A 12,818-nucleotide genomic window follows, 5' to 3' on the forward strand; every position below is an offset into this window, starting at 1 on the left:
CTCCGGACATCGTATTCTTTCCGTCGACAAGCACAAGCAAAAGCACAATGATCCAGTATCTCAACAGACTGCCGGAATTGGTTTATTTTGGTGTCCAATTCAAACTGAGTCGAATCAGAATTTTCCAGTGTTGATTGATTATGTAAACAGCTGGTCAAAGCTTGTAAAAGTATGACATGTACTTGCTATTCCAGCGGGATACATGTGCAGTGTGATTGCGATTCCCGGGATAACGCTGCAGCATTCCGGCGGCTATACGCGCCAGTCTGAGCACGCCCTTTGCACAATGGACATTCTAGTTCAGACGAAGTAGTTGTGACAACCATGGCAATATGAGTGTTCGTGGAAACAAGTGCGGGAAGTTAAAATTTTTAAACCAGGGATTAGCTTGTTGTCGTTCCGAATGAATACCTTGGCGAGATGTTTCACTCAGGAATGGCAAAGCCACGCGGAAATGAGTTTTCGCTGTGCGCAGGTTCTTGGAAAACTTTTTCTACACGTAGCAGCCACGACTGTAAGGATTCTCCAGCTCCAGCACGTCTGGGAGAGGCCGATGAATTTCTTCCTCAGGAGTGCTGCGGAACCGGTCCTTTGTTTCCCAGATGGGATAGAGGGTGAAAGGCACGACGCAGAGGCCGCAGACATTGTCAACTGAAAGCCAAAACTCACCAAAACAGCTAAAAGTCACAAGAGGGAGCAATCTCGACCCCGGTCTCGATCTACACGTGTTTTTGTATCTCCCGCCACTTGCAAAACATTGTGAGTTTTTGCATTTTTTTGTAGAATTACCATATCGAACGTCAGCCCGTTATTTTGAACCCTGTAATGTTTTGCCGTTACCCGATAACGTCTTTTGTGACGGCTGGGAGTGAGTACCGTAAAAGTTAACGGTATCGTCCTTTAGCTAAGAATCTCTATTGTGAGCACTGTAAATTGAGCGCTGAAATAACATAAGGCTCTACCAGCTGATATTAGTGCTAAGGCTGAAAGTAACCTCGGAAGTTTCTCCATTTGATGTACACCATATTTCACTTTGCCGTGGAAACGTTACTGCTATAGTTGAAGACGTGCGTCTGCTGCCAGTCATCTCGTAGATATCTTTTGTGTTCCCGTATGACCAGGCACTCTGCTGTAGTACTGCAGCATGGAGTAGTTGTACGGGTTTGTTGTTAGCTAGACTTTCGACAAGATTTAGTGGCGACAAGCTGGTGGCAAAATCTGTACCGTAAAGTCGCGGATAAAAGCCGGGTTTGCATACAAGCACATCACGGATAGAAGCCTGAAAATCAAACGGGTCAAATGCATACCGGTATAAGCCTGTCGCGCGTAGAAGCCTGGCTTCTATGCAAGCGCGAATTGGGTGCATGCGCTATGTACGGTGCATAGTAAAACTGCCGTCATACCGGTAGTCAGTGGTAGATCTACGCGTGTCGCGCGTAGAAGCCTGGCTTCTATGTACATACAAGCCTGGCAAAAATATCAGTGGTGCATATAAGCATGGTTTGCATACAAGCCTGGCTTGCATTAAAGCCTGATGCAGAAAGCGGCTTATGTGCTTATAAGCCCGGCTTTTATCCGCGACTTAACGGTATATAGATGTAGTGTGTACGGTCACACGACTATCGAATATCCAGATGTATTCATTGATCACTGCATGTGTGCTTTCCTATTGCCATAGTGCAGCACAATACCATAAGGAGAATACCGGAATCCGTTTGAGCGGATGTGATCGATCAGATTTGGAGTTCTATCTTTTAGAATAGAACTCCGAATCTGAATAATCACATCCCCTCGAACTGATGAAATGTATTTATTCAAAAGCACCTGGCTTGGCAAAACCTCTTCTCTAACATCTGGGATGAGCGAGTCATTTCATTGTCGGCCGTTGCTTCCACACGCCGGTCTGAAGTCTGTAAGCCATGCTTACCCCTGCCAACTGTTAGATCAGCTGTGTGAAAGAATAATAATTAGTGTACAGTCGACTCCTGATATAGCGAACACCATTGTGCAGGAGAATTAGTTCTTTATAACCGAAAAATGCACTCACACCATACAAGCAACACTAGTCACGACTGGCATGTGGCCCATGACAGTATGACTGCACTTGGTTTACATGCGGCCCTACAAGACATGGTTCGTTATAAACGAAAACTGTTTGCTATAAAGGGTCAATTTTGTATGGGGTTCAAACAGGGACTTGGACACTGGTCCGCTATATCACGAGATTCGCTATATGGGTTCGTTATACTTGGAGTTGACTGTATCTCTTCAGCAGCTATTGAATCTCTCTTTGGACAAATTCCACAGTGATATTTGCGAAGACCTAGGTCAATACAGTGAGAAGCACGTGATTTTGTCTATTATTATATCAACCATGTGTGTGCTTTCCCCTCTGCCCATGTCAGGGATGGCGATGGCAAGCATAGCATGATTGCGCGTACAACTGCAAAGGAGGTGAGTGTGCATGTGTGTATTTGCTTCCTGCTTGTTTATAGCCATCAGGAAGCGCAGGTGTTTCGCTGCTTGTGCTTTGTTTTTGTCATGTACATGTGCTTCGTTTCCCATCAAACGAGCAAAGTGCTTGGATCATTTTCACAGTTGCCATGGAGAAGTGTCCACATAGGATATTTAGCTGACACAAGATGTTCTTCTTCGTGTATTGAAACACTTGGATGTGTGGTGGTGAGGGGGGCTTTTGTCTGTGGAAAGACGCCAAATCTCTCACAAGTTCTCCACTAACAATACAATCATGTAGGTGATGTATTGTTCGTGCCCAAAGTCACGTGGTTCAGTCTAAGATGTTGCACTTCGGCACTTATGCAGTACTACAGTCACCCTTTTCTTTAAAGGTTTATTTATTTATTTTTCTGCTCGGGTGAAGCTTGTAAGCTGTAGCCTTGCTTGACTTGCTTACTGCTTTTTGGTTTGTGTTGTCTGATTGATTCACTGGGTTGCCAGGAGTTCCTGCTGAAAGACGTGGACCTGGACGATCGGCCCACGCCGCTGCCGTTCTTGCTGCGCCGTAACCCGCACGCACGCTTCGGCGAGATGAAGCTCTACTTGAAATGTCAGGTAGGGCACTTGGCTTTTTAAATGTGTTTTTTTTCTGAGATAAGAAACCCGATGTTTTTTTGTGCACTGCAGTGTTTTCGTGATACAGTCCACCATACCAGACAACATTCCATGCGTTTAGGTCCTGGTCAGCATTCGTGTGTTGCGTATTCGCATTTGAAACCATTGCCTCACTCCGAGACGTGGCTGGACAGGTCCTGCAGCTTCATTACTGCTGTCACTGTCAGACTTCAGTGTAACATACATGTGCACTCGTACCTCCCGAAGCACATCTTGTGTAGTACGATGCAGGGTCCTCGAATACGTCAAACTTTATAACCCATAGGGTAACGTCAAGAGTAGATAAACAAGAGTGTGCAACTCCGGATCTCTCCTGCACAATCTGCAGATACCCCCGCCCGCGGCGGAATTTTTTGTTGACGTCACCTTTTTTTCAGAGAAACGCAGACTTTGCCGCAGAGCAGTGTGAAAGCACGTGCTGGGCATCGACCTTGTAGTGTAAAGCCCGGCCAAGTGCACGAGGGAAACCTCTCCAAAAGGCTCGCAGTGCGTGCGTCGTCGAAAAGATTACGTCAACAAAAAATTCCGCCGTGGGCCAACCCATCCGCGAGTTGCACACTCTTGTTTATCTACTCTTGGTAACGTTAAAAGCAGAAATTTTCGGTGGTGTTTTATTTTCGGTACCTTTGGTGCCGACAATTTTTACCTAAAATAAAACCCGCCAAAAATTTCGGTTCTATTACACTTACCTGGAAAACGGGTTTACCGAAAATTTCCGTCCACCGAACCGTCGATTTTGGAGAATACCGAAAATATTACACCTCCGAAAATTTCTGCTTTTACAGCACCTACTTGATTGTTTATGCTGACGTTTCACTGTACCATTGCACCCCCCCCCCAACACACACAATGAATGTGCTAGGTGCCAAGGACTTTGAGACAAATTTATCGGCATTATAGTGCGCGGAGCCTAATGGTAACGTGGCATCTCAATGCGACTCAGTAAACCGACGTGATTCACACTTGAGCATGCCCTTTTCCTGCCTCTGAAACTTGAAAACTGAAGACAAGAATTAAATTAAAAATCAACGGAAATTTGTTGGTTTAAACTACTGTAGAGTCACATGTAGAAGCAAACTGAATTGAGGATCACACTTCTGTTTAATCCTGATTAGACTGAACAAGTTGAAAAGAAATCCCCCCCCCCCCCCCCCCCTGCAAACACCATAATTAAAAAAAAAAATAGTAAATATAGCTGCTGGTGCGCCATTCACTCTTTTCGTTATCACTGAAGTAACTTATTAGTTTGCTTTACAAAACAAGTTCCACTTTTGATATTTCACCATTTTCTTTCTCCTTTCCCACGGCTATATGTTGTTCCATAGGTTGAGGAGCGGGCTATCTCTATTTGGGATAGTTTGGAAGCCATAGAAGAGGAGAAGAAGAAGAAACAAGACACTCGTGTTGAACGCAAACAGAAGAAATTGAACAAGGATCTAAAAGGTTGGTGCTGCCCTTCTGTTGCCATCTTTTTAAGAGTGTACTCGTATGCATGTGGTGAGGAGGTTTTGGGTATCTATCATGCACTTCAACAGAAAGCATCATTGCCCCGTTCCTTTTCCCCGACATTTCCCAGTGCAATTCTTGCAAACTTCTGCATTTTAACTGCTCCATTGTATAGAGGATATGTCAATGACATCATGATAGTTATGATGATGTCATCCTTATGACCCCCATCCTTGACCTTGTACTGGGTGGCAAAATCAGTGCTGGTGATGCTGTTCCCTACAAAGTACTCCAGCCGGAGTCCAGGTGATAATACACGTATAATGGCGCGATGTGTATGAGAAACCATCCAGGGTGAAGATAGGAAGGAAGGCAATTTGTTTACTCATCAGGTGCTGTGTACTGGGGCCCAACTGTATCAAATGTCCCAAACCTGGAGTGTCCTGATTGGAGCCTTGCCACGTGGCATGTGTAGCAGACTCGAGCTGCACTTACTGGTTCAAGTGGAGCCACTCAACTCCCTACAAGGTACACAGGGAGTGATAGGCACTAACTGTTATTACCTGTGTGTACGTACGTACGTGTAGTTGTGGTAGATGACTGCAAAGAGGGCAGTCACTGGGACGCACCTGGGCACAATCACCTGAACTGATGTTCCTTTTCTATGTAAACTCATTAGTTTGGTCACATCACAATGTTAATGGCCAGCCGGAGAAGACCGGTGATGTTGTCCACAGCACTACTCTAAGTCCTAAATTTGGACTGTCCCGCTGGCTCCCCGGCTTGGGAAGTTGTTTCACTGTGACCGGGCCAGCTGTGTGATCTTATCTGCATTTTGGAGTACGGGTTGCAGTATCCGTTCTATAATCAGGTTTCTTGTTTCATGGGGGGTTGAATTGCCCAGGAGGGGCGGTTTTCTGCTGGAGTGCTGGCAGAAAGTCATTGATATGATTCACCTATTGAAGCCCCACACCAATGCCCTGGGCAACACAGGCGCCATCTGGTCTTTTGTTGGGACCTTCTCTCTGAACAGCATTTTATATGAATAGGCAAGGGAGTTTGAATGAGTAGTGTAGCTCTGAACTCATTTGTTTCTTATTGTTAATTAAACGATGGGTAATGGAAGGATGTCGTGGTCGTGTATTGTTTCTGGCGTACCTCATTGTACTTACTCATACTGCATTTGCTGTGGTGTAGTGCAATGCACTTTGGATGTATTCATTCAATCTGACCTGGGGGGGGGGGGGGGGGGGGGCAGGAGAGGAAGTTCTGTTGCAACTCAGAGTTTCATGTTTATTACGATCGTCAGGCACGCTAGGCAAGCATTCCTAGTTTAGTACATGTAGTTTCATTAGCGACGCAAATTGACCAAAAAATGGATTACGCCGGGTTTTCCAGCTCTTCATTTTTTATATGATCTGCTTGTGTGTGTGTGTGTGTGTGTGTGTGTGTGTGTGTGTGTGTGTGTGTGTGTGTGTGTGTGTGTGTGTGTGCAGCATTGCATAAGACGGTGTTATCCAAGACAAGAGACCGTGCACCTCACCAGCATGTCTACCCGGCCAGCTCAGAGGTGTACAACGAGGAGGACGACACGTACACGAAAACCTGCGCCACCTGCGGCTACTCGGTGACCTTCGAGAAGATGTGACCTGACGCTAGGCTAGGTGACTCGCTGAACCACGCGAACAGGATGACTTAGTGTGTTCAGTGCCAGTCGCGACCCGTCAGACCTGCTAGCCCCTAAGTCTTCCGATAATCCCGGAGTGGCACTCAGATCGGTTGCGGTTTTACTCGCTGAACCACGCGGACAGGATGACTTAGTGTGCTCAGTGCCAGTCGCGACCCGTCAGACCTGCTAGCCCCTGAGTCTTCCGATAATCCCGGAGTGGCACTCAGATCGGTTGCCATTCCGTTGGCTCCTTTTCCATCTCCAACAGCACTGGATTGTTACACTGGATGTGCACAGGCAGGGAGGCAAGCGGTGGTTCCATGGTCGGGCATGCAGAGTGACCAGTGCCGCCTTCAAACTGCCCACTGGCAAGAGAGGAGTACATCTTTCTCCGAGTGAGAAGTGTACTTCACATTGTCCCGTGTCAGTACGGAGCATGTGAAGAAGTCTGAACGCGCGATACACGGCCATACATCGTGCCCAGTAAGGCGGACTCGCTACGCTAGCTACGCAATAACGAAGATGGATGTTTAATACACCCTAGTGTGCATCATAGGCAGCTTCACAAGCAAATACTGGAGCCACCGTCAATGTACTTCCATTTGACTTCAACCACAATCAACATCAGTTTTGGTCTGGCAGTGGGTTTCGAAATGGTGCGGCAGTGCGTCGCATGCGTATACTATTACAGAGCCATGAGCAGCCTGACAATGAACGTGAATAGTGGCTTGCGCTATTGTGTGGCTGGAGAGAATTGTGTTTCTCTAGTAAGTTATGTGGCTCTCTCTCTCTCTCTCTCTCTCTCTCTCTCTCTCTCTCTCTCTCTCTCTCTCTCTCTCTCTCTCTCTCTCTCTCTCTCTCTCTCTCTCTCTCTCTCTCTGTCTCTCTCTGTCTCTCTCTGTCTCTGTCTCTCTCTCTCTCTCTCTCTCTCTCTCTCTCTCTCTCTCTCTCTCTCTCTCTCTCTGTCTCTCTCTCTCTCTGTCTCTCTCTCTCTCTCTCTCTCTCTCTCTCTCTCTCTCTCTCTCTCTCTCTCTCTCTCTCTCTCTCTCTGTCTCTCTCTCTCTCAGCTTCTGGCAAGCTCCGTTTCTACTCAGACCTTGCTTATAGCTACAGCTGTCCGCTTCATGTGTGCCGGGTCGAGAGTAGGCAGCGCTATCTCTTAACGAATGCAACAGACCGGTGCTAGCTGCTGAGCTAGCCACATGCATTACAACATGTCCCAGCATGGCTGACGTTTATTTTTTTTATTTTTTGATGAGCACACATCTTGTATGGAATGGTTCTATTTGAGTAGATTTACGTTGCACACATTTTGTAACCTACGAATAAACATGATGCCACGGCGGGCCATGGCATGGATATCTTGAGTTTCTCGGCACTGATATCATTTGCAGCCGTAAATGTAAAGTTATTTTTGTAGAATGTGTTTTGGCCCTTCTTTTTCTTCTCTGCTGTGTGCCCTAGAGGACACAGTGCCGAGAGCGACACCATTGTATTGAAGGATGACATCGCTGTATTGAATGCCACTGGTATCATGCTTGCAACGGCAACGGTAAATCCAGTGATGTTGAACTGTTCTGAAAGTGCTTATTATTACCGAATCGTGTGTGATGTAGCGTGGGATTGCTAGAGCTGCAGTGCGGGTATTGTGCTCAGGCTGTTTTTCTTTAAAGTTTTAGCCATTTCTCAAATTCCACTGGCTGACTTCGGACTACAAGTTTAAAAATAGTTGCCTCAAACACTCAAACAGTCGATAGTACTGCAGCGGGCACACACACACCAGAAGTTCAATGCACTGCTACAGGTTCGCATTTGTGCTAGGCGATCCATGTAAGTTATACACTGCCCCCCCCCCCCCCGAAGAAGTCAGCGGTCCTGCTGTGAAAATTGACATTCGGCAGTTTGTGGTCCAGTCATACTTCAACGATTTCAAAGTGCATAAGGAAATTCACATCACCGACAAGGCTACTGAATAAATACCGTAAAGTCTTGTATAAAAGCCGCGGCTTCTATGACTTTCTTGGTGAAATTTTGCAGGCTTCTATACAAGACAGGTATTTCTATGTATGTCAACACTAAAACCAGGCTTATGTGTGATTTGATGGGCCCAAAATTGCGGCTTCTATTCGAGGGCGGCTTCTATTCAATTGCGGCTTTTATACAAGACTTTACGGTAGTGGTAGCGACCTCGGCGATAATTTTATGAGGAAGTGATTTGCGCCCACCCAGGAGCTTGCGCTTTCCCCAGTCATGAGTCAGTCAAGTGTTAAAGTCAGGTCGGCGGGAAAAGCGTGAGCTCCAGGATGGCGTGGAAGCAAACAACTTCCGTTAGGCAGTATGTCTACTGACTATCGGTTAAATCTGACTGAGTTGTCTTTTAAGCTGTACATACATGTACAGAGACGGCTGGCTATTAGTGCGCCATTGCAATTCACCATGCGTCCACAGCTCTTTTCCTTGGCCTGTTCTTGCTCGAAGAACATTAGTGTCTATGTCACCTACATTCCATGGTGCTAGCACAGCAGGGGGCTGCTGTTTTGACAGCTGCTTGCCAAACTATACTATGCCACGCCCTGTAATGTCAGTATTTTTTGCAACTTCAAACTTAGATGTGTGTGTGTGTGTGTGTGTGTGTTACCGTTAGCTGCCTATGGCGCCACGGGCACATACTCCAGTAGCTAGCGGGTCAGGGAGGGGCATGATGGAACAGCGTGGGCGACATGCACACCCACGTGACGTCCTTATCTCAGATCCACTCTGTTGCACTTACATGTACATGACACAGTGCTGGCCGTAGAAATCCAACCTCATGAATAAAGTAGCGCCGCGTTCGAGTGCACAGAGCAGTGTGTGTAGTACTAGGGCTGCGTAGCGCCCGGTACTATTTTATTCATGAGGTCGGATTTCTTTGGCCTGTGCTGTACAATCATAGTCATTGCTCAGCTAGTGCAAGGAAGACAAACAGCAGATCATGGTGGTGGTGCTGACCGTACACTAGTACTTGCAGTGTGGTGGAACAAGCATGGTGGAACCACATAGCTCAGCCCCAAATCATAATTCATGTATGGTAGGTCCAGTGCACGACCGGATCTTGTTGGCATTGAGAAAGTACAGTAGTGATGGTGTTGAATAGAGACATAAGTTATTAACTGCACCTCCTGTCAAGCAGCCGTACATAGCCATGGGGGCATGCCATTCGCTGACTTGTCATCCGAGGGGCTGTTGGTCAATTTGGAGATGTTGCGCCCGAACTCCTCCCTGCGTAGGCTGGCTTGCTGCATGCAAGTGGGACAGCTGCCAAGTTGGACAGCTGTGGCATCACTTTCTTCCCTGGGTGCAACCTACCCCATGACATGCCTGTTGATCTATTTCTGTGCCGAAGGATATTTTATAGTGCACTATACTGGCTGTCGCGCATGGGGAGTAGAGACTCTACTAAAATTTGAGTAGTCTCTCCCCATATGGGCATTCACCAGCAGCAATGGATGCTACTCCCATGCACCAGAATGTGTAGTGTTGTGTGGATGGTTATGCATCAGGGAGTCTAACGTCGTAACGGGTTTGTAGGACTCCCAGGCCCTGTTCTGCATGCACATCTGCATGTATATGCAGGCCAGGGCATGTGCATCCACATACTTTGAAGTATGCACAGAGCTACGGTAGAGATGTTGGCATCTGGGGGAAAGTCCACATCCCCAGGGTACGGAATGATTCCCATCAGCCAGCACTGATGCAGGGAGTAGTAGTATGTAGTGTACTACTACCTGCATGCTAGAAGAAAGCCGTTTGCTCGTGGGTCTTTGTGACATTTTATCAGCGATAGTTCATTTTCATCCATGTGGGAGTTACCATGATGAAGTACTTCAAGTAATCACTTGCAGTTCAGTTTTTGAGTCCTTCCTTGAAGCTTGGGTAATGTGAATAATATTGATCATGGCCTGGACCCCGTGGGGTCTTGTACTGATGTGGCTTGTTCACTGCCACAGTCTAGCAGCAGACAGGTCGAGTTCAAACACTACAAGTCGTGTAATACTAATCAGTATAGTGTTTGAACTCGCCACGATAACCGTGAATTATTATTATCAGGGTTTTCATGCCATTGTCATGTGCAGATATGACTATGTGGGTGCTGCCTGTTTGGCCATGAAGTCCAGATTGTTTACATGTATGGCAGGGTGCTACTGAGGGAGAGAGTGAGCGTGAGAGAGAGAGAGAGAGAGAGAGAGAGAGAGAGAGAGAGAGAGAGAGAGAGAGAGAGAGAGAGAGAGCGAGAGAGAGAGAGAGAGAGAGAGAGAGAGAGAGAGAGAGAGAGAGAGAGAGAGAGAGAGAGAGAGAGAGTGTGTGTGTGTGTGTGTGGAGAGAGAGAGAGGGAGGGGAGGGGGGGGGGGGGGGGGGGGAGGGAAGAGAGAAAGAAAGAAAGAGGAAGAGACACACACAGAGCCAGAGACTCGAAGGGAGAGTTTGCACGTGTGCATGTTGTAATGTATGAAATCTTGCTGCGCAGGTATCGCCCTGATCACTGCGGCCTGTGCCGCTACATGTTCCTATTCACCCACATACACTGTACAAGCGGCATGCCCTAATATGCGGAAAATAGGCTTTTTTCCATTTCACCAGGAAACAAATGTCCCGGATACAAGGGGATGTCTTTCCAAATATGAGTACTTGAGTCTTCAAGATACACTCTTGGCTCTTGAGTAATCATCCATTGCCTAAAAGAATGGTCAGAACATTAGCTTTGAGAGTACATGTACCGTATTATCTCTAATATAAGCACGGTCCTTTATTTTTTCAATGTACCTCCGCCCCGTGCTATTAATGGAGACGGTCCTTTATTGGAGACTGTTCCATTATTATTTCAACCTCATTTCAGAGGCATGTTGCCATGCCAAATTCATGTCAGACACACACACATTTCATGGTTTTTTCGCCGGTACAGATAATGAATTTACACAGTGTGCTTATAATGGAGACTGAGCACTTTGTTTTTTGAATGCCGCCCCAAGGTGTTCTATGATTGGAGACTGTGCTTATATTAGAAATACTACGGTATTAGTGTACGGTACTAGTGTTGGCAAAGTGTTTCAGGATCTGTGGAAAAAATCAATGGGCCCAGAATATACAAATGGATTGGAGTAGCCAGTAGTAGATCTATGCCATGATAAACGTAGTTTACTACTCCCTGGTAGTAGCTAGCTACTGCTGTTCTTTAACCTTCCTTGAGGTCTGACTAAGGGTGCGTTCGAATTGTCACTCTTTGACTTTTCGAGGTTCGTTTTTCTGAAGAGGTGGCCTTATTGGCCTCTTCAGAAAAAACGAAGCTCCTCGAAACTCCACAACCTCATCCGATGCCGGGAGAGGTGGATCAGTTCCGAAGAGTTTGGAATAGCTACGTCACGTAGTACGTGGAGATGGTCGATCTGATCGGGCGTCATCATCGCCATGACAATTCCACTGAAAAACTCAATGATAAAAACCGTTCTAATTGGACACTTCAACTAATCTCTTTTAAAAATTTGTTCGAACAGTTGATAAAGACGATTCGAACGCCCCCTAAGTATCAAGAGGATTTACATGTACGCAGGACCGTGACATCCAAGAACGAGCGAGGAACACATGACTGACAGTACAAAAACAAACAAAAAACCCGAAGAAGACTCAAACAACTCCCTAGTGTAACGAGGGTCAGAACCAGGGCTAACACCCATACGGTTCAAATGGTCGCAAGACTGGGGTTCTGCCAACTGTGGAGGTTGTAGTTAGGGGCACTGTTTCTGAACACCGTGCGTCCTCTGCCTTGTGGTAACATGCTCTCGACCAAACAACGTTTTCTCAACAAAACAAGGCTTATCTAATACTAAGTAATTTTGTGTGGAGAATCAGATGATTGATAAGATCAAACTGCATGACTTGTACAAAAACACTATGTGGTATACTGTACTCACGTGATCACTGCTCTTAGTCCTGGCCTGGGATTTTTTTTCAATGTCCATCAGGCATCACAGATATGGGGCAGCCGCACTGTTCAAGAGAGGGCACTCTAACCGCGCGAGTACGAGTGTAATGGCAGATCTGACAGTTATACTTAAAAAGTAGTTATAGTGTGTAAGTCGACATGACAACTAACACTTAGGTTTACTTCTGTCTATCTCTAGCTCTGTGCTCTTCGTGACCACAGTACACATGGTACAGGCACAGCGAGTGCCGGCCATGGCCCTTCATTCGGCTTCAACGATTGCTCCTCGGCCCAGATCTTGGTTCGTTCATCATTCAACATCACCCACTCTTACTCTTAGCACTGTCTGTTACAACTCCTTACATCGTGGCCTGACTACAACTACAATGACTTACGTACTTACTTGTTGTTACTCCATACCACGGAGTCGTATACCCTATGTATGACTCCCTGCTCACAGGACTTACTTGTACTGAGTCACCTGGTCACTGTGCAAACAATGGACCCCACAACGGCGGCGGCTTACCGGTCAATCTGTTGGAGTGAATGGACTTCAGTTTTGGCTCTTGGTGGCTGCCCACCATCAATGTTTTTGTGAACGCTAGAACAGTATAG

General features: G+C 46.5%; 1 protein-coding gene across 2 annotated transcripts in view; it reads left to right on the top strand.

Annotated features, from left to right (window-relative positions):
• LOC135812382 (DNA repair protein complementing XP-A cells homolog) overlaps positions 1 to 7,986 on the top strand; it is a 13,676-nt gene extending 5,690 nt beyond the window's left edge. Inside the window, exons 3-7 of one of the 2 annotated variants that reach the window (XR_010552789.1) lie at positions 2,406 to 2,454; positions 2,959 to 3,072; positions 4,458 to 4,575; positions 6,075 to 7,014; positions 7,712 to 7,986. Coding sequence is in view for 1 of the 2 variants with exons in the window: in XM_065325759.1 (XP_065181831.1) it covers positions 2,406 to 2,454; positions 2,959 to 3,072; positions 4,458 to 4,575; positions 6,075 to 6,226 (433 nt within the window). In the remaining variant the exon portion in view is untranslated. Of the gene's footprint in view, positions 1 to 2,405; positions 2,455 to 2,958; positions 3,073 to 4,457; positions 4,576 to 6,074; positions 7,609 to 7,711 lie in introns of those variants that run through there. The other variant, XM_065325759.1, reaches the window with a different exon arrangement.
• Positions 7,987 to 12,818: the final 4,832 nt, after the last annotated feature.

This window comes from Sycon ciliatum, chromosome 1, assembly GCF_964019385.1.
Source record: "Sycon ciliatum chromosome 1, ocSycCili1.1, whole genome shotgun sequence".
NCBI classification, from domain to species: domain Eukaryota; kingdom Metazoa; phylum Porifera; class Calcarea; order Leucosolenida; family Sycettidae; genus Sycon; species Sycon ciliatum.